The sequence below is a fragment of the Rosa rugosa genome, chromosome 1, assembly GCF_958449725.1.
Source record: "Rosa rugosa chromosome 1, drRosRugo1.1, whole genome shotgun sequence".
NCBI lineage: Eukaryota > Viridiplantae > Streptophyta > Magnoliopsida > Rosales > Rosaceae > Rosa > Rosa rugosa.
Window position 1 is genome coordinate 68,552,141 of NC_084820.1, and position 26,326 is coordinate 68,578,466.

Consider the following 26,326-nt stretch of genomic DNA (forward strand, 5'->3'; position numbering starts at 1 on the left):
ACTAAAAATGAATTAAACCCTTGATTTTAGAAGCATATCACATGCCTGGATATTATGTAATGCAAGCAAAACATAAACTAGGACAAAATTAGTTCACCAAAACGGATCTAGTGTCCCCAAAAGGAGCTACAATGAGACCAAAGCCACTTCAATTCATACAGAATTGCTTTTAGACCAATTGGGACTATGATTTATTTTTATATATGTACAGCTGCTTTCAAAATGAAAAACTCAAAAAGCTTTTTTAGACCATTGGGGCTTAGAGGTTACACAAAGTACACTTTGACAGTCAAATGGGTTTGATCAAACTTTTAAGAACAGACCCAGTTTTGCCTCTTTGTGAGGTTTAATCAAACCTTTGAGCATCTTTCTATTTGTTTTATAGGTCTCAGTCAATTGTATATGATATATTGAGCGGCTTGTCTCTGGCTTGACTGCTGTCACACTTATGAGTTATGGCTTTTAGAGGAAGAGTGGCTGAGGTTTTTTAGGGGTACAGATCAGACCTTAATAGGCTGTCACACTTGAGAGATCGGGGGGAGATCACAGATCATAATTGTTAATATGATGGAATAGATTGATCCAAAAGAACATCAGAATATGAAGACCTCATCTAGTTATACAGGGTCTGAAAGTCATGGAACTTTCATTTAAAGGGAGAGACGAAAAAGCTTGCATGTCAACTTGTTTTGTTCGTTAAGTTGCTATACTCGTAAATTCTTTTAAATAATTCTATTAAATATTTTTCTTATCAATACATAAACCCAGTTTGATGGTCTTTGAGTGAAACCAAACTTGCTATATACATGTGATGTAATAACAGCTGTTCCATTATTGGTTAGTTTTGAACCGAGTTTTGATAATGGCTTGCTAACAGCTTTCCAAGAAGATGCTAGTCACAAGCTCCATTCATATGTTGTTACAGCAATTAAACAAACATTATCTCTGTGATATACTTGCCGATTACAATATGATTAAAAGGTTCAACATTTTTCATATTTTTGGATAGTGCATTTTGATTTGTCAATGACAGAGATAGTAAAGATCCTTAAAAAAACTTAAGAGCATATTTAATAATACTAATTATTTTATAGTTTTTTTTTTTTTGAATCGAAATAGGTCAGTCAATTTTATAATTCAGCAAGCAGTACCAGAAACGACACATCCCAAATGGGCCGTTAGAAAGAGCCGTCCTTTAGGACATACAAAGAACCTAGTCTAAACAAATAGAAACCCCGCATTCCTGGGTACACCCACCTTTAAGGAAGTCTACGCACCTTTATTCTAACAAAAACCTAGATGCTCAGAAGCAGGTAAATAAAAGTTTCAACCGAGCTTCTGGTTTTTGCGATCTCTCCCCACTCAAAGAAGGAAAAAAGTAGTCATAACTTCTTTCAAAACAGAAGGAAGAATGACTAGAATTAAAACACAAAATAAAATAATAAAAGCCCAAAATAGCCCAGTCCAGCCCAAAGTCCACAGTGGAGCCCAACAATTCAACCTTCCAGAAACCCTAGCAGTCAACTGGAACCCCTCGCAGCCGCCGCCGAAGTTTCTATTGCCCAAAACGAGCTCGGCATCGTCGTCCTCCCTGCCATGCCGATCGCTGTCAAAACCACCACCAGGGACGCCGCCCTCACAAATGAAACCACCAGCCACCAAGGTATCGACTTCAGAGAAGCCAGAACCACTGGTATCTACCAACACGCATCCACCACCGTCAGGGCTCCACCCCTCACCGGAAGTCCATTTTGGTAGCACCTCAATAATCCTTGTAATTCCAGGCCGCCAGTCCTCAGCCCTAATAAAACCACTGCCATGCGCATCATTCCCCATGGAGACACCGCCAACCAAAAAGGACGACAACGCCGCATCACTCTGACGATCAAGAACCCAAAATTGGCCATCACAACCACCAGAAGAGACTACCACAGGACCAGAGACCATAACCATAATAGATATGCACATCAGCATGACCACGGGAAGATATCGGAACCAGATTCTGAAAGGTTCAGAAGCATGATAACGGAGAGGACCTCCATCTCCATCCAGGCACGGAACCAAGGGGTGGCTGAGGTGTGCTGCAGCCCACCTCATTTTTGAAAGAAATATATGCAAGGTATAGATTATAGAATAGTCTTAATATCCCCTAAAGACATTTCCCTCTCTCTCATCTCTAATTCATTTTCTCCTATTCTTCTCTTCTGTGATTCTTTTCTTAATTTTTTCTTTCCGTGTGTATTTAGTCCTTTCAGGTTCATTTAAGATAGACTTCTCTATCTGACCAAAACAAAATAAATGAATTCTCCAATTAATTTTATAATTTTTTCAATTAAGAGTTTAGCATTGAATTCTAATATAGGATCTAATTTAGATTTTCATCAAGGAACTGTCATAAAACAAATTAGTGAATTTGTTTTTTCCTTCAAACACATAACTTAGTTTGATTCAGCCCACCTTCTTTTACAGTCCTGGTTCCGTCCCTGTCTCCATCCTTCCCACGCTGATCGGATAGAGAGAGAAAGCAAACTACCCCGGCCATAATTTTCACGCCGCCGCAGAGAAACCCTAGCGGAGCCATTGGGTAACTGATGCTCTTGCTACTAATTATTTTATAGTTAAATTTTAGCCAATATAGTTAAATATTATTTTGGCTACTTTAGCTAAAATTTTACTTAAAAATTGATAGTTAAAAAATTATTAAAAACTAGCCAATTTAAAAATAGATAGGCATTAGTAATCTCTATTTTAGTTAGTTCTAAATTTATTTTATTTTATAATAAACAAAATATAGTTTAAATATATTTATAAATTACAAATAATAACTTAGAATTGTAACAAAAAAAATAGCAACTTAGAAGAAATGTTTTTTTTTTTTTTTTAGATGCAAGTCATGTGAGTATGTGACCCATGATTAACGACCCAACCTTCTCCCTTTTCCTATCCGCACAAGTCGGAGCGTTTAGGTTTGGGTGAAACAGAGTCTCTCGTCGCGCTTGTCCGGCGGCACCCTCACGACGACGACGGCTCCTTGCCTAGTCGGAGTGAGATGGGTGTAGCCGGATGGGCTATGGTGATTTTGGTTCGTAGTTCTCGGTGGAAGATGCGGTGCCTCTGTCTTTGTCTTCTCAGGCGAAATCAATGGCTGCTTCAAGGAGATCGTGGTGGTGGGTTGGTGTTCTATGGCAGATCGCTAGACCATGGTTGAGGGTTCTTCAGTATCTGAGTCAGATCAGGTCAATCTCTATGATTTTGGGTGGATCTGGGTTTGGATTATTGGGGACAATCTTCAAGGGCTGGATTAATGTGCGAAGGCGATACTGGAATTGGCAGCGGTGGGAATGGTGGTTGGCGGTGTACAGCTCTGTGGTCTACAATTGTTGGCTTGCTCTGGTATCTTCAGGCGATGTGTGGTGGCCTTCTATTGGAGGGGATGTGCAAAAGTTTTTCGTACTATGGCGGCGGCCTTGCCTTTGGACAAGGCTTTGTAGTTATGTGATTATGGGCACCAACCTCACTATGTGTTGTTCTTCTTGGTCGGAGTCGGAGTTTTGGTTGTGGAAGATGAAGGCTGACGTCGGCATCGACTCCTGCTATCTTTTACTTGCTTTTTGTTTTTTTAGGTTTTCGTCTTTAGTTCTTTGGCTAGGTCTTTTGAGTCCCTACTCTCTCGAGCTAGGGTTTGGGATTATTAGTGGTATGGTTGTGTTATTGTGGTGTCACTCTCAGAGACTATTGGAATTATTCTCGGTATCATCTTATGGTCGAGGTATTGGGGAAGAGCTCTTGCACGTGGTCTGGCGGTTTTGGGTCACGGTGTTGAAGAGAGTCATTTTCTTCTTGAGATTGGCTATGAGGAGGTATGGAGACTTCTGGGTTGGTTTATCTGATGAGCTATTGTTATGGCGTTACTTCCGAGGACTATATGTGATATTATCGGTGGTTTCTAGTGGTCAATATGGCGGCGATTTATCCTTGTACGTGGTCTGGATACTTTGGGACACTGTATGGAGGAGGATGACATGGCTGTTCTTAGTATTGGCGGCGAGATTTTATCGTGACTCTCGGGATTGGTATTATTATGTAGCCCGAGGAAATGGGCGACTAGTTTAGTTAGGGGTTGGGCCCATTTGGCTCATGGATGTCATGGTTGTTGACGGACCCGTAATTGAGGTTGTTATTAGGGAGGAGAGTGGGGAACTTATGTCCACCACCGGTCAGTCCCGTTTTATGTAATATTAGTATCTTGGAATAAAAAAAATTTCATTCTAAAAAAAAATGTGACCCATCATTAATAGAGGAACTTTGTGTGAGAGGCTTATTTTTAGACCTATCAAATGTAACTTGCATTTTCAGTTGTGACATATTGATATTACATGATACTATTAGAAGCAATTCACACCTTAACGTAGATTTGCCAACCCACCTACTCCTAACATGCAACATGCCATTGTTTCTTATTGAGTGCAGACAAAAGATAATGATAGGTTTTTAAAACCCCAAATCATGGTTTAAAAGGCTAAAATTGATAATGCAATTTACATAAAAAATTGTTCCAAATAGACTCTGTAATCTTATTTTAGGGCATATAGCCTAGAGAGAACATTTAGAGTTTTTTTTTTTTTTTTTAGCATTCATAATTAGCAGTAAATTGCCGGTTACTCAATTATTCATTCATGCTTCACAACATATATCCTACAACAATAGTCACATGTTAAGTAGTAACTTGTATTAATACACATTAAAGAAAAGTTAGACCTAGTGCTCTGCTAGGGTTTATCGTTGGCTTTCCCCCTTCGACAAATTTTTCTGGATTTCAAGATCTTGATGGTCATGGCTATTGCTCGTCTGGTAGCTAATTGTTCCTTTCTTGTTTTTGCTTTTGTTTTCTTGCTCGGAGAGCCGCCTTGGTGTGGGCTCCCTATGGTTACTGATTGGAAGGGTAGTGTTGCTGTTTGGATGGCTGATCGGAGGCCGAGCTCTAACGGCGTGGATCTGGTTTGGCCTGAGTTGGATGGGCGCGTCTGGGTTTTGGATCGGGGTCGTCAGACTTCCGACGGTGATAGGGATTGTACAATCGATTTGGGTAGTCCTGGTGGTTCGCTGCAGCGTCGGGGTGTTGCAGGAGTGGGGTTGGCCCGACCAGTTCAGGGGAGCGATCAAAGTTTGGAGGATCTTCAGGTTGTTCTGGGCGACTCCGATCGGGTTCAGTCCGCTCTAGGATCTGGTTTCTTCAATGCTTGCGAAGGTACCAGAATGGATCTGAAGTTGGTCCGAGGTGATTAGGAATGGGAGCTGATTTGGGTGTCTTTCGATCCTGGAGATGGTACAGTATCGTCGGCGGTGAACCACAGTGACGGCGGCTATGGGGATGGAGGTTTCCAGGGGTTCCCCTCGACTGGTATCGGCGACGGCGCATATGGTGTTTGTTGGGTGGAAGAACACGTGTGGGCTCACGGAACTAGGGCTGTGGTGTACCCTACTATTTGGGTCTGCTCTTGGTGCTGCTGGGCTTCCTGGGCCTTGACCTGGTTTGTGACCCTTAGGGTTGGGCACACTGGGCTAGGGTTTCAAGCGAGCTGGATTACCCTTTTGCTAGGGGGTTGGATGGATTGGGTCTCTATGGCCCATAGTGCTGTTTAATTTTTGTTTTGGGTCGCAAGAACCAGTGCCTTAGTTGGAACCATTTTATGTAAGCTTCGAGGTTTCTAGGTTTTTGTTAAAATAAAAGTGCGTGAATTTACTAAAAGGTGGGTGTACTCGGGATTTTTTGGGGTTTTATTCTTCTAGAATAGAGGTTCAGAAGGGTCTAAGGAACTATTGCTTTCTGTCGACCCCATAGGGGTGTTTCGTTTTTGTACTGCTTGCTGAACTTAATGAAAGGGCTGACCTATTTCGATAAAAAAAAAAGTAGTAACTTGTCGTTCAAGGGTTTATCTCTATTTCTTTTAAATAGAATAAAAGATCAATGCACGAATTTTCTGCTGAAAATATGCGTTACAAGTTTAAAGCTGCATTTAGCTCAGGCGTTGGAGGTTAAAAAGCGAGGATGAATTGCAATTCTCGTGTTTAGTGATACCTACAACATAAGAAACAAATCTTCTAAAATAAAAGTCGAAATCATTCATCCCACCCTTCTTTAGATATACTTATTTTATGAAAAATCTGTTAGATCAAATAAAATATAACCGTCCATTCAAAACAAAAAAAGAAAAGAAAAGAAAAGAAAAGACTGTAAAATAAAGTTTGAGTGTTTGGTTTGATTTAATTCACTATACGTATACTGTATAATGACTTGCAACTTGTGTAATAAAACTAGATCTGGTACTAGTGAAACAAACAAATCTTCCTTTCGTGTAAAATTAGCTGGCGTTTCGACGTTGCTACTATTGCGATTTTCATATTTCTTTGTATTTCCGATGCAATTTTTGCATATTTTCCTTTCGTGTTGTTTATTTTCATTGTTGATTCATCTTTGCATCGTATCGTTGTAATATTTCAATTTCAATAAAGGGCTGACCTCTTTTTACTCAAAAAAACAAATCTTCCTAACTTAATGTCTCTTTTTTCATGAGAGAGAAAATTTCTTGCAAGGATAAAAGGACTGTTTGAACTTTGAACAAGAAGGAAAATTACAGACCAAAAAAAAAAAAAAAAAACAAGAAGGAGGGCAGCTCTAGAAGAGCTACATAAAAACCAAAGGACTGCAACAGAACACATGCAGTGTCAGTCAAAAGGTTGCTTCTACCAATATGGAATACAAACATGGGCACATATAATATGTAAGATTTCAAAATCTTGGAGGAAATTATCTAAGGTAAATATCACTTGTGAGATTTACAGATTCATTAGTAGTCAATTATATGATGTGATGGTAAACTAGCTTCTCAAATATTAGAGATGGTTAGTCTACCACTACAAAAATTTAGTCCAGCATTGATGCATCCTATTTTAACTTTTTCATCGTATATGATTCTTAAGATTCTTTTACTGTTTTTTTAGTATATTTTCCCGAATAAAACAAACGAGACCTTATTTCATTTCATACCCGGAACCATTTATCTTAAAAAAGGAAGTTGCTGCTAATCATAGCTTCTTTTGTTGATCTTTTGTCATTAAACGTTATCTGAGGCCAAGGAAAAGACCCATCTTTCCATTCATTGATTTGAACCATCTCATGTTTACCATGTTTCTTATCTTCTTCTTTACATTTCCTTTTGAGATTTCTATTCTAATACCAGAAAAAGCACTAGGTAACGAGAATCGAGGCAAAGCCAAAGTAGAACAGTGAAAAACTGTTACCCAGATTCTTCAACTTTCACCAACCTGTAAATTCACAAAGCACCGCAGTTAAATAAAGCTCCGTGCTTCACTCTATATATATATAAAACACCTACACACCTCTCTCTCTTCAAATCTCACACCTCCTTTGACCACTGGTCCAACCCCCACTGCTTTTCAGTTTCTTTTTCCGGCAACCGAAGCCATTTTTCCAGTGTCAGTCTCGTGCTGATCAACCCAAAAAACTAAACGACATTGACATCTCTTCCGAGACAAAAAGATGGCTTCTTTATACGCACAATGATAGATCTCTCTCTTCTTCATTGCCAAAGAAACAGAGCTCTCTGACTCTTAACAATTAATGGCAAACAACTAGCACCACCCCTCCTCTCACCTCAACTCCTTTTCAATTCCTGAGTCAATCTAGTTTCGACCCTTTTTCACTCTGAAGCTTGAGCTACAGCAATGGCTGACACCACAGAGCCAACCAAGACATTACCGGAGGCAGAGAAAAAGAAAGAACAGAGCTTGCCGTTTTACCAGCTCTTCTCCTTTGCTGACAAGTATGATTGCCTTCTCATGGTCTCTGGCAGCATAGGAGCCATAATTCACGGCTCTTCTATGCCCGTGTTCTTCCTCTTATTTGGTGAAATGGTTAATGGGTTTGGCAAAAACCAAATGAATCTGCAGAAAATGACCGCCGAAGTAGCCAAGGTTCCAACTCTGTCAATCAATCCACCCACTTATATTATTTCACCTCAGATCTAGCTAAGATCTAACACGCCCTCTTTAATTTTTGCAGTATGCTCTGTATTTTGTGTATCTCGGCCTGATCGTCTGCTTCTCATCCTACGCCGGTAACCTACTTTACAATCAATTTTTAAAGGGATCAATACTCTATTAGCGATTTACGACCCTTAAAAATCTTTGCGGTTTTTTTATTTATTTTTTATCAGAGATTGCATGCTGGATGTACACCGGAGAAAGACAAGTGAGCACTCTGAGGAAGAAGTATCTGGAAGCCGTGCTTAAACAAGACGTGGGGTTTTTCGACACAGATGCCAGAACAGGTGACATAGTCTTCAGCGTCTCGACGGACACCCTTCTGGTCCAAGATGCCATTAGCGAGAAGGTGAGTTCGTCTTTGGGTTCGGTGGCCATTTTTTTTTCTTCCCGCATTCAATACATCACTCTACTTTCCTCCTGGGTTTCTCTTGTCTTTTTCTCCAAAATTACCTATCTTCTCCACTCTCTATGTTTTAACAGCTTTCACGTTTTTATCACAAAATCTAGTGCCGGGTAGCTTCGGGGTGGTGTTAAATTTGCAAATGCTTAATCTGTCTGGGTAGTAGTACCACAGTAATGGGGTGGTTGGGTGTTTGCATTATAATGTGGGGGTCCCAGTACCAAATCCTTCAGAGTTCTTCTGACTGCGCACGTTAGCAAACCTCCAAATCCTTTTTTTTTTATGATATTTCGTTTATTTATTTTTTGAAATTATGATCATGCAGACCTATCTAGTCGGTGGATCTTTGAATCTTTTTTGAATGATGTTTTGGATTTGTTAATATTTGGGTTTTGGTGAAATGAATTAAATTTGATTTTAGGTGGGGAACTTCATACACTATCTCTCAACATTTCTGGCGGGACTGGTGGTTGGGTTTGTATCAGCATGGAGGCTGGCGCTGCTGAGTGTGGCAGTCATCCCGGGGATTGCTTTTGCTGGCGGGTTGTATGCTTACACGCTTACAGGGCTCACATCCAAGAGCCGAGAATCGTATGCAAATGCTGGCATTATGGCTGAGCAAGTGAGTTGATTTAGCCTAACAAAACCCCTCATAAGATCAAAGTTGGATTCTTTGTTTCGGTTTTAATGTGACTTGTTATGAAAATATGTGTGGATAGGGAATTGAAGTGTGTGTAGCTTATATGTTTGTTAATATGTTTGATTGACTAGGCCATTGCACAAGCACGAACAGTTAAATCATATGTTGGTGAAAGCAAGGCCCTGAATTCGTATTCAGATGCCATACAGAACACCTTGCAGCTTGGTTACAAGGCCGGAATGGCCAAAGGTCTGGGGTTAGGGTGTACCTATGGCATAGCTTGTATGTCGTGGGCTCTTGTTTTCTGGTATGCCGGTGTGTTTATCCGAAATGGACAGACTGATGGAGGGAAAGCATTCACAGCCATTTTTTCAGCTATTGTTGGTGGCATGTAAGATTTTAAACCGAAAACTTTTTTCAGTTTTTATTATCGGATGAATAGGTCTGTGATATTAATATCAAAACGTGAATGCTACAGGAGCTTGGGTCAGTCATTTTCCAATCTTGGGGCCTTTAGCAAAGGTAAATCAGCTGGATACAAGTTGATGGAGATTATTAGGCAAAAGCCCACCATAATTCAGGACCAGTTGGATGGAAAGTGCTTGTCTGAGGTTAAAGGAAACATAGAACTCAAGGAGGTGACATTCAGCTACCCATCCAGGCCAGATGTTATCATTTTCCGAAATTTTTCAATCTTCTTCCCAGCTGGAAAGACTGTTGCCGTTGTTGGCGGCAGTGGTTCAGGGAAAAGCACCGTTGTCTCTCTGATTGAAAGGTTTTACGATCCTAACCAGGGTAAGTTGGAGACTTTTCTGATATGGAGTTATTGGCATTTTACTGGCATTGATTGAAAGGGTTATATCATATTGCTAATATTTCTCGTTGCCTTAGCAGGTCAGGTATTGCTGGATGGTGTGGACATAAGAACACTGCAGCTGAAATGGTTACGTGATCAGATGGGCCTGGTAAACCAGGAGCCTGCACTCTTTGCTACTACCATTCTTGAGAACATACTCTATGGAAAGCCTGATGCAACAATGGATGAAGTAGAAGCTGCAGCCTCTGCAGCTAATGCTCATAGTTTCATCACTTTGCTTCCTAATGGGTATAACACTCAGGTCAGTATTTACTCTATAAAACAGCATTGGTTATGTGAAAATTGCAATGCGTTCGTCCACTGACATCACTTTTAACTGAATGCCAATGAAAAATCAGGTAGGAGAGCGAGGAGTCCAACTCTCTGGAGGTCAAAAACAAAGAATTGCAATTGCTAGAGCTATGTTGAAAGACCCAAAGATCCTGCTCCTTGATGAAGCAACCAGCGCCCTTGATGCAAGCTCTGAGAGCATTGTTCAAGAAGCTCTAGATCGTCTCATGGTTGGGAGGACAACTGTAGTTGTGGCACATCGCCTTTCCACCATAAGGAATGTTGACAGCATTGCAGTTATACAACAAGGGCAAGTTGTTGAGACAGGAACTCATGAAGAACTGATTGCCAAAGCAGGGGCTTATTCTTCATTAATTCGGTTCCAAGAAATGGTTGGAAACAGAGACTTCAGGAATCCATCTACTCGTTGTTCACGGTCATCACGACTAAGCCACTCATTGTCAACCAAGTCTTTGAGCCTCCGGTCCGGCAGCTTAAGGAACCTGAGCTACCAGTACAGTACTGGTGCTGATGGGAGGATAGAGATGATTTCAAATGCTGAGACAGACAGGAAAACTCGAGCTCCAAGGGGATATTTCTTTCGGCTTCTCACGCTAAATGCTCCTGAATGGCCCTATTCAATCATGGGTGCCATAGGATCAGTACTATCCGGGTTTATCGGTCCAACCTTTGCTATTGTAATGAGCAACATGATTGAGGTGTTCTATTATAGAAATCCTGCTTCCATGGAGAGGAAGACAAAGGAGTATGTTTTCATTTACATAGGAGCTGGGCTCTATGCTGTAGTTGCATATTTGATACAACATTACTTCTTCAGCATAATGGGAGAGAACCTCACTACTAGAGTAAGGAGGATGATGCTTGCAGGTATAAATATCTGGTCTTTCTTCAATTTACACTTTAAAGTTCACTTCTTTCGTCACATTTTTTACTTTGCTCTTTGATTCTAACTGTTACTCGTTCTCCTTCAGCAATTTTAAGGAACGAAGTCGGATGGTATGATGAAGAGGAGAACAACTCGAGTCTTCTAGCTTCAAAACTGGCCACAGATGCTGCTGATGTGAAATCCGCAATTGCTGAGAGGATTTCTGTGATTCTGCAGAACATGACTTCACTGCTCACTTCATTCATAGTTGCTTTCATTGTGGAATGGAGGGTCTCCCTGCTTATCCTAGCAACCTTTCCTCTTTTAGTTCTTGCCAACTTTGCTCAGGTAAGCTTTCAGTTACAGCCTTCTTCACTAACCAAACCATTTTGCTTTGAAAAATACTAAGCTTTTCTCTTGAATGGTCTCGGTTTAATACTATTTTAATCTCTGTTGCATCATGGAGTCTTTTAACTTCATCCCCAATCCCCAGCATTAAACGACAAAAGAAAAACTGCTACGTGTCAGCACACCATGCCACTGCACGTGCTTCCTTCGAGTCGAGCCTTGTGCACATTAGCTCTTGGAAATCATGCAATAATAATCAAACTATATATAATACTAAACACTCCAAACAAGATATAGAATATTAAGATTCCATTTGAAGCCCCCATACCACCATGCTACTGCTAATTTACTAAGGGAGGGAAAAGGTTCATAATCCTTCTCTCTTAATCGTTCACTGATAAAGAACATTATCATATTATCTGTGAAAGTGTTCTTAAATGGCTAACTTGTTGCTCACTTCTAGAGCCCTATGACCCATTTCTTTCTTTTTGGTCTTTGTTTAGTCGCAGTCAAGTTTGACCTAGTCTGGTTTCTGTCTTCTTGTTGGCCTCTGTGTAATAGATTTAATCCCACAAGATGACACTGCTGATTACACAGCTTCAGTATAATATAATTTCTAGACATCTGCCATAGACCCAAGTTGAACCTGTATATAGTTGTTTAATTTCTTCAATGCATTTGAGCTTTTGGGTGGCCTTTTTTCTATTTTCCTTACAATTCTCTGCAACACAGCCATGTGAGAGTTTCATGAGAACTCTAAGCCCGTGATCACATTATAGAGGAGGAGAAATAACTCTGGCTTAAAATAGTCTCCTACTATTTTTTCTCTGTCTCTTTCCATTATTGACCTATTAGGGTGGTGGTGGCTAACTTACGCTTTGTGCATCCCCCAACCTTTCTTTGCTTTATTATCTTGTCGTTTTTGGCTTGAGGCTCAAGTCTTTGGAGGCTTTGGGAAATTGTTGGGTTCATTTTCACACTGTAGAAGTAGAACCAAAGCCTCTGTGAGACTGTTTGTCTCGTATGGTACAGGATTCTAAATTTTGCGCATGCTTTAGATACAGTGAAATAGTCTAACTGAGAAAAGGACGGTACCTTCAATTTATTTTTGTCCTCGTCCCTGTCTTGTAGAAAACTAGAAATCATGTAGACCCCTGCCCTTTACTCCTGGGCCTACTCATTGATCTCTGTTTTGTTGCTTTTGGTGGGTCTACATTGGTAACATAAACTGAAGCCCCTTGTCACTAAATTTTAAAGGCAATAACTCTCAACTAGTTCAAAAACATGAATCCAAAAAAGAGTAGGAATTCTAACTAATGAAAATGTCCTCTTCATCCACTCTGTCCTGCAAGGCCAATTTACTGGTTTATGCAGCCAACAAAAAACTACTGCATGGTTTAAGTGTAGTTGCTCAGAATCCAGGAAAAAAAAAATCCAACTTGACATTTTGTTTAGCACATGCAATTTGCTGACTGGCAATTGTGCTATTTTGTGCATTACACAGCAACTTTCGCTTAAAGGTTTTGCTGGAGACACTGCCAAGGCTCATGCAAAGACGAGCATGATTGCAGGGGAAGGAGTGAGCAACATTCGAACAGTTGCAGCCTTCAATGCACAAGACAAGATCCTCTCTCTCTTCTGCCATGAGCTTCGTATCCCACAACTAGGAAGCCTTCGCCGGAGCCAAACTGCTGGTCTCCTATTTGGCCTCTCACAACTTGCGTTATATGCATCTGAAGCTCTCATTCTATGGTATGGCGCCCACCTTGTGAGCAAAGGTGTCTCAACCTTCTCCAAAGTCATCAAGGTTTTTGTGGTTCTGGTTGTAACAGCCAATTCAGTAGCAGAAACAGTTAGTCTTGCCCCTGAGATTATTAGGGGTGGTGAAGCTGTTGGCTCTGTGTTTTCAATTCTTGATCGCCAAACTAGGATTGACCCGGATGACCCTGAGGCTGAGGTGGTTGAAACAATTCGTGGGGAAATTGAACTTAGGCATGTCGATTTTGCATACCCTTCACGACCTGATATTATGATCTTTAAAGATTTTAATCTCAGAATCCGTACTGGCCAAAGCCAAGCACTTGTTGGAGCTAGTGGTTCGGGGAAGAGTTCCGTGATTGCATTGATCGAGAGGTTCTATGATCCAATAGTTGGGAAGGTAATGATTGATGGCAAAGACATTCGACGTCTGAACTTGAAGTCTCTTAGGCTGAAAATTGGTTTGGTGCAACAAGAACCAGCTCTCTTTGCAGCAAGCATTTTCGATAACATTGCCTATGGAAAAGAAGGTGCAACCGAAGCAGAAGTAGTTGAAGCTGCACGTACAGCCAATGTGCATGGATTCGTTAGTGGATTGCCTGATGGGTACAAAACTCCTGTTGGGGAGAGAGGGGTTCAGCTCTCAGGAGGACAGAAACAAAGAATTGCTATAGCAAGAGCTGTGCTCAAGGACCCAACAATACTTTTGCTGGATGAGGCCACAAGTGCACTGGATGCAGAATCAGAATGTGTACTACAAGAAGCACTGGAGAGGCTCATGAGGGGCCGAACCACTGTGCTGGTTGCCCACCGTTTATCAACAATTAGAGGGGTGGATAGCATCGGTGTGGTGCAAGATGGGCGCATTGTGGAACATGGAAGCCACTCAGAACTTGTGAGCCGCCCAGATGGGGCATATTCGAGACTCTTGCAGCTACAAAATCATCGGATATGAGAAGATAATCAGTTTTGGTCAATCAAATGCAGCATGCATGGCCTTGTTGGGTGGTGTTGATTATCTATGTCCCATTAACCTTATGTATCCTCTATTTTTCATCTAGTTGTAGATATGGCTCATGTTCAGAACAATTTCTCTAATCTCAATGAAGTAGCAAGTATTATATTATCAATACCTTGTTCCTTTCATGAGCATGTTACGAATGTTGGTGGTTGGGGGTTTGGGATCATGGGTGTGATTATTCACTCTTAGCTTTCCTTTTTCCTTTTGTAGAGTGAAGATTTACGATTATATAACTTATGGGAAAAGCAACAAGGGGCCACAATCTTCGAACTTTCCTGGATTTTGCCTTTTCCATTGTAGGAAACACATGGTGTGATCTTCTTGGGTTTTAGATAAGGAAGTGACCTTTTTCTTAAGGCACCTTGGGACAGTTAAACCCCAGCAAGGGCAAGCTCACCTCTTTTTGATAAAGAAGAGACACACCCATTTGTTGCAGATGGTTTGAATTATTATAAAGCGATAGATAGATAATTTCTTTTAGAACTTGGAAAAGAAGCTTAAGATTAATGTGTTGTACTGAAGGGAATAATGAACCACTTCCATTCGTTTATCTTCCATTCCTGAAGAACTGAGGGCCCAACTTTTTCACTTCATTGAGTGCGCCTGTATTGTATTTCATCATTTGGGTTCCCTTGGTCTACTATGGTGATTTAGTGGGTTTCCAGAAAATTTGATGCCAACATGTAAAAGTCAGTGCATCTTTTTTGAGGTGTGCTAGAGTGCTTTCGGGGATTAAAACTCTCGAGTCAGGAGCCATTAGATTAATTCATCGTGTGAGACACACCGCAAACAATGACTAATCCAACGGCTCTTGACTTTGGAGTTTCAATACTCCAGAAGTCCAGAGCACTATAATACTTATTTTCAGTTTTAACTCTAAATTCATACATCTTGTTCTATTTTCCGATTTAACTGTAAATTCATAGTGAAAATTGTTGAGGAAAAAAGTGCTGTCAGATATGTACCTGGATTATCGATCTGTCACTGGAAAAAGATAAGGCTCTAAATGGAGATGGTGCATTGGTGCATGTTACTTTTAACAGTCAATTCATTGAGTTGGCAGTGAGACAGTGGGAAAAAAAAGAAGGGGAAAGAGAGGTATGGCAGATTTAATATGGAATGGGGATGATGATGAATCCACAGCAGCACACAGTCTCAATTATATATTTTCCCAGCAACTTCTGTGTGTTTATCTTTGGGTGATCATATCTTCTGGCTCTAGGACTATTGGTCTCTTGGTTATTACACTGTAGGATTTACTGAATGGTAAAGGACTATTTGCAGATAATTGCTGCTACTATGCTTCAGAAATGAACCATTTAGTTTGTTCTTTTATGCATGGTAATCTCTAAAGTTTCTTAAAAGTTCTCATCAGTATAAGTTGGAGTTAAAAAAGTTGAGACTAGAAATATTAGTAGACAGTGATGGTGAAAATGAAAGTGACAATGTATAGACAGAAATTTGGTAGCTAGTGCAGGTCTTTTCTTGTTAGATTCTTATAGGGCCCCTTATTCCCTCCCCTCCTTTATTTGTGTCATGTTTCTGCTTCTCTCTTGTTTCAGTGTTTTGACTGCTATGTCTATATGAATGAATGGGAAGCTCTGACTCTGAAGACTAACACTTCACACGCTCCAGCCCATTCTTTCAGGCCGTACCAGTTTTGGTTCTTTATGCCACTGAGATTTTACATCATGATCATAATAATTCATACCACTCAGTTCTAAAATTTTCAATCACAAGATTCACAAATGAATAATGCAATGCATGCATGTTCTCATTATGTTTGTGGGCCACTTGGATCTTGGACACCCCAAATTATTTTGAATGATTTTCCAGGATCAATAGGGACCCAATTTGTGAAGTCACCTCAAAAAGAATTACAGCTGCTGTAGTTGAAGTATAGGTAAAGCTACCAGATTAACTATAACTTATCACAATTTCAGACTAGTATTAACTGGTACATCTGTCTCTTGTTTAGGTTTCAAATCATTCTATTGTTTACTAGTTTTGGTTTTTTAGGAGCTCAAAAGGCATTGCATTCGACCTTAAATTAGACGAAAATTCTTACTTCAGATCAGTTTGTTTTTTCATCGATCGGAATCCAATGGTCGAAAAACCCTGAATAGAATGGAAGATCTCTAATTTAGTTAGAAGAGATTGCTTGCTGTTGATTTTGCCAGCTAGCAGTTAGGTTTTGGCTAGCCTGAAATCTATATAGCAGAGGCACATAATAGTGTTGGGCGCACAATTAGAGGCTGGTCCATTCCCTATTAATCACTCAGCTAGATCATATCATAGCCTCTTAATATATTGTGTGGTGTATATGTATATATATATAGAGGAAAGTGAACTGAGAAGGGTGAGTTGTAAGAAGAGCTAGCAATAACAGGGTGTGTGTGTTTGGTGGGGTGGTAAGGCTTTGGTCTCATATATAAGAGGTCAGGAGTTCGAGCCCCATCAAGGGTGGGAATGGGGTGGGGTTTTTTTTTAAAAAAAAAAAAAAAAAAAAAGTAAAAAAAAGAAGAGCTAGCAATAATTGAGATGCTTTAAAAGAAGTTGAAAGGGGCAATATAGTGCATATATATTCATAGCTTTAAAATCAGCAGAAAGCAGCTAGCTGTCTATGAACCAGAGAATATTAGGCCAAGGCCAACCAAATATGCAACTGTTGATCAGTAATTTTCAGAGCTTGGCAGACTATCTAGCTGCAAATTAATCCAAAACTTATAACAATCTAGAGCTTATGATCAATCACATAATTCATCCAAAGTCCTCTTCCCTCCTCCATTTGATTCCTAAAGTTCACTTTGCACAACAACAGGACCGTCCAACGGTGAAGAATTCGATCAGAATTGAATCGTCTTAATTAATCCTGCATATGCATGTACAGTAATCTTCAAGATATGAAGAAAAATTAGGGAGCTTTCATTACTATTTTTTCCTTTTTTTTTTTTTTTTTGAGGGCCGGTGCGGCTGCCCTCAAGCCTTGATTAATAAAATCATAGAATATAAGGGGGGGACATAGAGCCTGAACCCCGTATTACTATTTTTTCCTTTCTAATATTTGATAAAATTAATCACACTCTATCCAAACTCCATCCACCATTTTATTTTGAATGAATTGAATCGTTTTAATTAATATTCAAAAAAAAAAAAAAAAAAGTTGGGGAACAATCTCTTGTGGACCAATGGGTCATCAGTAAATGTTGTCCATGACTCTTCTCTTTAAGTGACAAAGAGAGAAAGGGCAAAATTGTCTCAAAAATAAATAAATAATATTTAATTGGATATTAGGGTAAAAAATATGTAATTTGTTAGGTAAGTGGGCAATCTTATAAGATGTTGGGATAAGTGAGGTTAGTATAACTCAAATTTGGGTAAATGGACATTTTCCCAAAATATCTAACAAAATTAATCACTTTTTGCATCCAAATACCTCTTTCCTCTCCAATTTTCATTTTACAGCCAAAGCAAACTAACGGTTGAGAATTGAATTCTTTTAATTAATCTTTAGAGAAGAAAAAAGAGATTAGGGAAAACCTTTTAGGGACAAATGAGTTGGTAAAGGTTTTTTTTTTGGCTAAAATATGATTGGAGAGACAGAGCCTCCCAACTTGATTTATTAAAAGAGCTGGATGATACAAACAGAAGAAGGGAGGACATCGCCCATACCCCTAGCCAAAAAATAGAAAAGCTAAAGAGGTTCTAACCTCTAGTCGATCAACAGATTAAAAACGACAAGAAAACTACAACTCAAATAAACCGAAAATTGGGAAGACCAAGTGAGTCTCGTTGACAAAGATCCAGAAGAAAATGAGGAGCCTCATTCCACCACACCAAGCTTGACGATGACAAACCAACATTCACTACTAGAATTTTGATCTTAGACATCACGACAATTACATCGGTGATGAATTCACGCGATGTAAAAAAATATTTTTAACATCGATTTCTGAAAATTCGATTTCTACTTATATAATTAACATCGTTTATTACTGTTGACCGATGTCTATATTTTGATTTCAAAATTTTCAAAAACGCGGAAAGACCAAGTTGGAAATTTTCATACACGCGAGGACAAAATTTTCCCACTTTAGCTCATTCACTTTATCTCCAACCTAAACTTGAGACCCATTTTGTCTCTCGCTCTTCCCCAAAACCTGTCCCTCTACTCCCTCCCCTCCCGCTCGCGCTCTCTCTCTCCCTTTCTCCCCCTTCCCTCCAATAGAACCAAAACCACACAACCCTAGAAGATGGTGGCCGGCTCATCTCGGAGGTGTATCCTGGCATTGACTCGTCGGAGGAAGGCGAAGAAGATGGTGGTTACGGTGAGTCCACCCCGGTGGTCAGAGATCGGTGACGGAGGAGAGAGATTCCTCCAGATCCACTTTCTCTCTCCTTTCCCTCTCTCTCGTCTGTGCTTCTCTCTTTTCTCTCGTCTGTACTCTGGTCTCAAGTAAACATTGAGGTAAAAAATTCGGCTAATCCATCCACTTAAATCTTTGGGCCTTTATCAATTTTCACTCTTGAGTACTTGGACTTGATCGGAATCAGTGATAGGGTTCATTCTATTTTTCAGGCAAAGAAATCCAAGGAGGATCTGAAGGAATCCTGCTAGTATGGGTTTGCTTAATCTCAATTTCAATGCTATTTAGGAATTGTGCGTGTAATCTCAATTTTAGTGTGACAGATCATGCTCAGATGCTCTTGAACATCCTATGAATTTGGGCCGTCTCCTTTTGCAGGTCTTTCTTGTTTCATGATTTTGTGGCAAACTGCTTGACAAAAGAACATCGGGTTTGCAGCTACTTTACTATAAACTACCAATGTCTTCTAAAGCCCTTTCATTTGCAAAATATGGACCCTTGTTCTAATGCATAGCATAAATTCAACTTAAAATGAAGAGTTGCACACACATATATATACTTTATAGCTTCCAGAGTTCAAAGACACAGAAATTGCACCAAAGTGATTAGGCTCAGTCTAGGTGACTTCGAATTAAAGGATGGTTCTATTTCTCATTTGAATTGTAGTAAGTTGTTTTTCATTTGTCTGTGCATGTTTCCAAGTTGGGATTTGGGTGTATGGGACTTAGTGGAATCTATAATGTGCCAGTTTCTGAAGAGTTTGGCATATCAATGATCAAGTACGCATTTGACAGAGGAATAACATTCTTCGATACATCAGATGTTTATGGACCACATGCTAATGAAGTTTTGATCGGAAATGTGAAATGTTTTCCCTAACAAATAGTTTTGAATTCAAGGTGTGGTTCACATTTATGCATCGTTTTCATATTCTTGCATAATCAACAGACCATTATTACCCCATGAGTGTTTATATGTTTATGTTGAAACCTGCTCTTGTTAGAGCTCTTAAACTTGAAAGTGATAATCCTATGTAAGGGTAGTTCACTAGTCACTAGCTATTGTTAACTTGCTTGCATACGTAAATCAGTTAAATGTTTTCATTTTCGATCATTTTATGTTGTCTTATGAGTGATGACTTGTCAGAGACTTCTATTTACTTATTAGTGTTCAAGTGTTTCAGGCATTGAAGCAGCTGCCTCGAGATAAGGTCCAGGTGGCTACAAAGTTTGGAATTGTAAAGGCTGATCCTGAGAAAGTTATAATTAATGGCACTCCTGAGTATGTCCGCTCCTGCTGCGAGGCTAGCCTGAAGCGGCTTGATGTGGACTACATTGATCTTTACTATCAGCACCGGATAGATACATTAGTCCCTATAGAGGATACCGTGAGTGTTATTTATTTCCCTGACCTGTAGAGTAATTAATTGCAAGCTTAAGTCTTTCTTTTTCATTTTGTGGTTAGTTTTTCTTTCAATTCTTTCTAAATATCAAACTGAAGTTATATGTTTACTTCAACCACTTATCATTAGTACTACTGTCGTAAGTCTAGATGGAGGAACTAAAGAAGCTGGTGAAAGAGGGGAAAATAAAGTACATTGGATTATCTGAAGCTAGCCCAGACACAATAAGGAGGGAATATGCAGTTCATCCTATTGCTGCAGTCCAAATGGAGTGGTCTCTTTGGACTCGTGACATTGAGGAACAAATCATCCCACTTTGCAGGTAACCACTTTTATCTTCAAGTTTCAATATTCTGTACAAAATCCACAGTTTTGACATGCGTCAGGTTCCATGTTATTGTACTTTTGGATAGGAGTTGTTATGGCTGTTTTGTATGTTGTACTAGCTATTAGCATTTATCTAAAATTTTCACAGTTTACATGTACTCTTTATACCCCGTTTGTGTAAAAGATGAGTAATGCGAAAACTATTGGGTTGTGTTTTTTGGAACATAGGGAACTTGGAATTAGGATAGTGCCATACAACCCTCTTGGTCAAGGATCTTTTGGTGGCAGGGTAGTTGTGGAAGCTATACCATCAAGTAGTGTTGTGGTAACCTAGCTATTCTTTTATAACAATCAAATAGTTTGGTTTCAGTTCCGCTTCTACTAACAGCGGTGTTAATAATGTAGACATTCAAGGAGACTGATTGCAGCTGGAGCAGGAATTGCCTTAATTGATTCAGTGGTGATTTCTCAATCAATGTCTTGCTGATAATCTAGGCTAATTATGTGTCCTGAACTGTTTGAGTGATATGTTTGCATTGAAGTTCAATTGATTGTGAGACTCTTCTTCAAAAAGATCAAAATTTTATATGGTGTAAATCTCGTCTCTTCCAATACATTTTGTTTCTTATCTCAGGTAGAAGAGTCAAAGAACAGCAGGGATCCACCTACTGGTTTTGCTTTAATAAGACCTCCAAGACACCATGCAATTTCAAAGGGTCTGATGGGGTTTTGTGTTTTTGGAAATATTGCAATTGCAGCTCATTATGCTCAATGTGCACATGGCTTGAAGGGTGTCTTTGTAATTGATTTTGATGTTCACCACGGGAATGGGACAAATGATGCTTTCTATGAGGATCCGGATATATTCTTCCTTTCAACTCACCAAGTAAGTAACAATTTTCGATACATTGTCTGTTCAAATTTATTTATATGTTCTTGTTATGCTAGTCTAGATTTGAAGTTTACTCCATGATTAATGACTGCTGATGGTAGTGTGAATATAGCCCTTGAAGTATGGATCTAGAAGATTCCAAATTCATATGTGGAAGGGATAGCTTGGCATAACTTAATCTCATTTTTATTTTTGTTTTGCAGAAAGTAGTGCAAAGATGGCCTTGCTTATGGAATGGTACACAATGACCGTTTTACTTATTTGCAAGCCTTTTGTTTTGTATATGGAGAAGTTTAGGCCATATGTCCCCTTCTCCATACTCTTTGTACACTTTTTATCAAAAATAGTATTAATGAGAATTTTCTTTTGGTTACCACTTGTATTCTCATTGTGATAATTTTCTAGTGAAAAAACTGATTTATGCACATAAGAAGCAAACCACTTTTAAACTAGAAATAGAAGCAAAAATAACGAAAACTCAACAACTTAATATAACAAACTGATGTCATAAATGACTAAGAACATCAGTTCTATCTATAGAACAGATGTCTAATATTGATATATAAATCAATTTCTTTCGTAAAACGATGTCACAAGAGGAAACGAAATCAGTTTTTTATAAACTAACCGATGTCTGGAGTCATTTTATACATCGAGACGTTATAAGAAACTGATGTCTAGAGTTATTTTTAACATCGGCTAAAAACCGATGTTTGGGTTTTCATGATCTTTAACATCACCCACTAAGACATCGGACAATTTTTTTTTTAACATCGGTTTCTGGCCGATGTCAAAGACCAAAATTCTAGTAGTGATTAGCAAGCGCATCTGCCACATGATTTCCCTCTCTAAAAATATGAGAAAATTTAAATTGCATTTGCGAGATACGGTGCAAACAAAGTAGGAATGAGTTGGTAAAGGTTGTTCCAATACAATTTTTATCTTCTTTTTAAATAACGAAATCATAATTCATCCAAACAGTGGTGTTCACCTGATCAGTAATTGATTAAAAAAATTATGCTCAATCACTCTCGTATGTAAATCCAATAGTTGAAAATAAAATAACTCAACTTAAAAGTAATTCTTCCCACCATTGGATGTAAATTAATGAAGTTTGGCCAGTAACTCACCAGGTAAACATTATTGTCCATCCAAATACCTCCTTCTCTTTCTTTCAATTCTTTTCTAAATTGATGAAATTAATTGGTTTTGGGCTTTTGTTGTTGTATTGGGTCAATTGCCCAAAACAAAACAAAATTGCTACTTTTAATGATTATATAAAGCTGGCCCAAAGATCGTTGACTAATGTAAAGCCCAATCTTCATGCTCATCCCTAATATAAAGCCTCTCAATTGACACTGCGAATTTTCGCATCCCACCCCTCGACACTTCTTTCATTCTTCTTCTTTCTACTCTCTTATTCAACTTGACTTTCGGACTCTATAACAATCTTGTTCTTCTAACAAACAAATTGTTTTTACTTAATTTCTAGTTTAACGTAAACTAGCTTAGAGATTTTAACCTATATGATCGGCATGATTTGTAAGTTCATTTTTAAGGAAGCTAACCCTCGAAAAAAAAAAGGTCATTTGGATTTCTGATCTTACAGATTTACTGTACATGCATATGCAGGATCATGGGATCATGATCAGTGGACTAACAGAAAGTAGAAAAAGTATCCCATAACTAGTGCCAAAATTCCAGGTCTAATTTGGCAGTAAATTAAGCAGTGTGGAAATTCCAGGCCTAAATTATTGATGGTTGTTAGATTAAACCCAGTTCCTGGCATTGCATTCGCATTCCATGCTTAGTTTTGTCCACGTATATTACTATATATTCACGTAAAAAAAAGCATCTTCAATAGGCTCCTGAATCCTAATAACCAGTTTCTAGGTTAAAATTAAGGGAAAAAAAAAGGTTTGCTACAATCTCCTCATGGTGACGTCACTGAAATGAAATTGGAAAATTCTACAATGTGTTAACGTATAACATGCATACAATTGCCTTAAAAGTGGTAAAATGAGTCCTCAAAATAGTAATATTAGTCTTCAAAGTGGTAACATAAGTCCTTAAAGTGGTAAATTTTCTTAGTTACCACACGAGTCCTCAAAATAGTAATATTAGTCCTCAAAGTGGTAACATAAGTTCTTAAAGTGGTAAATTTTCTTAGTTTACCATATGAGTCCTCAAAATAGTAATATTAGTCCTCAAAGTGGTAACATGAGTTTTTAAAGTGGTAAAAATAGTTGATGTATGAGAAATGTTAACATACCATAGTTTTACCCAATGAAATTTGCTTTCAAAATCCTGGTTGTGCTAAAAAAGTTGTTGAGTAAGAGAGAAAGTTCTCGTAATTTAAGCAAAATTAAAATAAAAAAATTACTCCGACCATGCTCCTTACAACGCTCTTAGAATTGCAAAATCATTTGGAGCTCTTGAATCTGATTAGATAGATCAATAGTGTCTCATAATGGCCTATGGTGCACCGAATAATCTATCTTCTGAATTTCATAATTCCAATTTCTTCTTATTTTCTGATTTGTTGTGAATAAATGTTAATTTCAAAGTAGAGAATATATTATTTTAAGTTTTTAACCATGCTTGAGCAACGTTTGTATGGCTCTCTACATGTAGCTCCCAAACAATTTATAGCTAGTTCTTTGACAAATTTAACCCAAAAAATGAATACTTTTTTTTTCTTTATTATAAAGAGGATCAAAGGATTTCACTCATATCCTCATGGTGACTCGAACCATGACTTCGTCATTAGGTAGTGGGTGCTCTAACCACTGAGCTAACACAACTTCGTTAAAAAAAAAAAAATGAATACTATTAGAGAACCTCAAGAGAGAGAGCCATCAAAATTAATTGGATCACTTTGAAGAGTCTTATTCATTAATTAATTGGTATAAAAGTCTGTGTTTCTTTGCGATCTTGTAGGAAGGCCGCCATATTTATATTCATTAGAGCATCTTTAGCAGACTCTTTATTGTGGCTCCTTAGCTATTTTGGAGAGCATGTTTAGTTTTTTATCTATTTTAGCAGCTGCACCAGACTCCTAAGTGACTCTCTATTATAACTTTTAGTTATCTCGCTCCTAAATATAGAGAGGGGGATGAGACTCTCTATAATTTAAAACATTCATTTTAAGTTATTTTATGTAATTTATAAATACATTTAAACTATTTAATATTCATTTAAAAAATAATATAAATTCAAAACTAGCTGAAATAGAGAGCATTGATGCAGACGTAATTCTAAAGTGGCTAGCTAAAATGACTTTTTAGCTACTTTAGCTAAAATTTGACTCAAAAATGGCTAGCATTGCTAAAGATGCTCTTAGGAAGCAACTATGTTCAAGCTAGTCGGTAAGGCATTCTTGCTGTATCGTATTTGTTTATGCATTAAGGAATTTCAGTGCACTCATTGGGTGCTACTAATTAAAATTCCTTAACTTGATTGTGAAAATGAAAATTCGAAAACGAAAATTCAACTAAGAACATCATTAAAGTTTTGTCGGAGATTCAAACCTACTTTGAATTGAAAGCATATTCAAAACTCCAGAATATGATGAGTTTGGACTTGTAGATTATATATGAAAGTCAAGTGCACTCGTGACTACTTCGACCACCAAAAAAAGTCAAGCATAAGGGTTTGAGTATTGTGAACTACAAAATTGCAAACACCAAATCAGAGGATTGATTTGTGGAGATCTGAGCATGCTTATACCTATAATTGGTTTTTCAAATTAAAAATGAGTGATTCAAGGGACTGATTTGTCGGAGACTCATCAGTCATCATCATCTCTAACTAACAAACTAAATCTGACCAATTGATGAGGTTTATATAGACAGAAACCATCATTAATCTAACAGAAACTGATCGAGTTCATTTCATCTAAGGTGTGCTCAAATAAGTCAAAACATGGCGCAAGCGTCGGTATAGGAACAAAGATATACTAGCTACTTGGAAAAGCATATGCAAAATCTTAGATGCTAAGTAATAATATATTGATTTGTGAAACTTTATCTCATCTACAATGTCAGATTTTCCAATTGAACCATTATTGGTGGAACTTCGATGTGAATGAATTAGATTATTTTCTTGTTAATTCGGGACACTAACAAGACTTGAGAGACGCCAACGCACTTTCTTTGTTCTATACTTCTATTCTTAATTCATCAAAACCTCTCTTCAAGTAATTTGTTAGCACTTTACATAAAACTTTTTGGAAACTTATCGGTCATTTCCACATAAGTGACATAACAAATTAATTAACTTTTCCTAGACCTCTTTTACACATATATTAAGCACCTTATTCCATATCAATACGACAACGAAATAACAGTATAACATGTGAAATTGTTTAACAAGATAGACATGTACGTAATAGATATTGTGATACTTGTGGTACCTGTTGCACTCGTAACTTAAAACTTCCTACGTTCATATACATAACTTTCAAGAAGATTCATGGAGTAGTATCCCATCATTGAACCTTTGGTTTAAACTTGATGTCCTTTCCACATAAAAGAAAGACCCCCAACAAACCAATAATAAAGCTTTCAGAAACATGGAGGAACACGACTGGCCCTCCGCGGACCCCAAAAATTGGCAACACCTCTTCAATTAGGAGGGACCTAGCTCGTGATTGATTCTGGTTTCTGAATCACGAATTTTTTTTCAAAAGAAGAAGAAGATAAACAACGAAGCTAGAAAAAGAAAAAAAGAGTTTGATTTTGCTTTAAGTGAGAGTTTGCTTTGTACATAACGTAAAATGTAGGTACGTTCTATATTGTTTAATTTTTACAGCAGCATCACATGCATGGACTATAACATAACCAGGTATAAGGACAATACGACATTCAATGTGATAAAGATGATATGGTGGTCAATTTTGTTACCAATAAAAGTTCCAAGTAATAAGCCATGCATGTGAATCGGTTTGTAATGCATGTTGTATATATGCATATACAAAGTGCGCATATTATACATTTATCTTTTTTGGTTGCACGTACAAAGTTAGAAAATTAGAGATCTATCTCTCAATCTTTTTTACAATGTTGAAAAG

General features: G+C 38.3%; 2 protein-coding genes across 5 annotated transcripts; both read left to right on the plus strand.

The window, feature by feature from the left end:
• The first annotated feature begins 7,383 nt into the window (after window positions 1-7,383).
• On the plus strand, window positions 7,384-14,376 carry LOC133726408 (ABC transporter B family member 19). Its single transcript, XM_062153953.1, has 10 exons — window positions 7,384-7,995; window positions 8,084-8,138; window positions 8,238-8,413; window positions 8,889-9,089; window positions 9,239-9,498; window positions 9,586-9,902; window positions 10,002-10,225; window positions 10,323-11,142; window positions 11,247-11,488; window positions 12,993-14,376. The coding sequence occupies exons 1-10, from the start codon at window positions 7,747-7,749 to the stop codon at window positions 14,199-14,201; spliced, it is 3,753 nt and encodes a 1,250-aa protein (XP_062009937.1). The 5' UTR covers window positions 7,384-7,746; the 3' UTR covers window positions 14,202-14,376.
• Window positions 14,377-18,403: 4,027 nt separating this feature from the next.
• On the plus strand, window positions 18,404-21,608 carry LOC133746199 (probable aldo-keto reductase 1). Of its 4 annotated transcripts, none has more exons than XM_062174387.1 (7): window positions 18,404-18,735; window positions 18,847-19,495; window positions 19,818-20,021; window positions 20,186-20,358; window positions 20,769-20,823; window positions 20,998-21,249; window positions 21,459-21,608. In XM_062174387.1, the coding sequence occupies exons 2-7, from the start codon at window positions 19,352-19,354 to the stop codon at window positions 21,501-21,503; spliced, it is 873 nt and encodes a 290-aa protein (XP_062030371.1). In that variant the 5' UTR covers window positions 18,404-18,735; window positions 18,847-19,351; the 3' UTR covers window positions 21,504-21,608. The 4 variants fall into 4 exon arrangements, with proteins under 4 accessions (XP_062030371.1, XP_062030356.1, XP_062030363.1 ...); XM_062174372.1 differs by lacking the exon at window positions 21,459-21,608 and having other exon boundaries at window positions 18,847-18,927; window positions 19,013-19,495; window positions 20,998-21,445; XM_062174379.1 differs by lacking the exon at window positions 21,459-21,608 and having other exon boundaries at window positions 18,847-18,884; window positions 19,013-19,495; window positions 20,998-21,445.
• The last annotated feature ends 4,718 nt before the right edge of the window (window positions 21,609-26,326 follow it).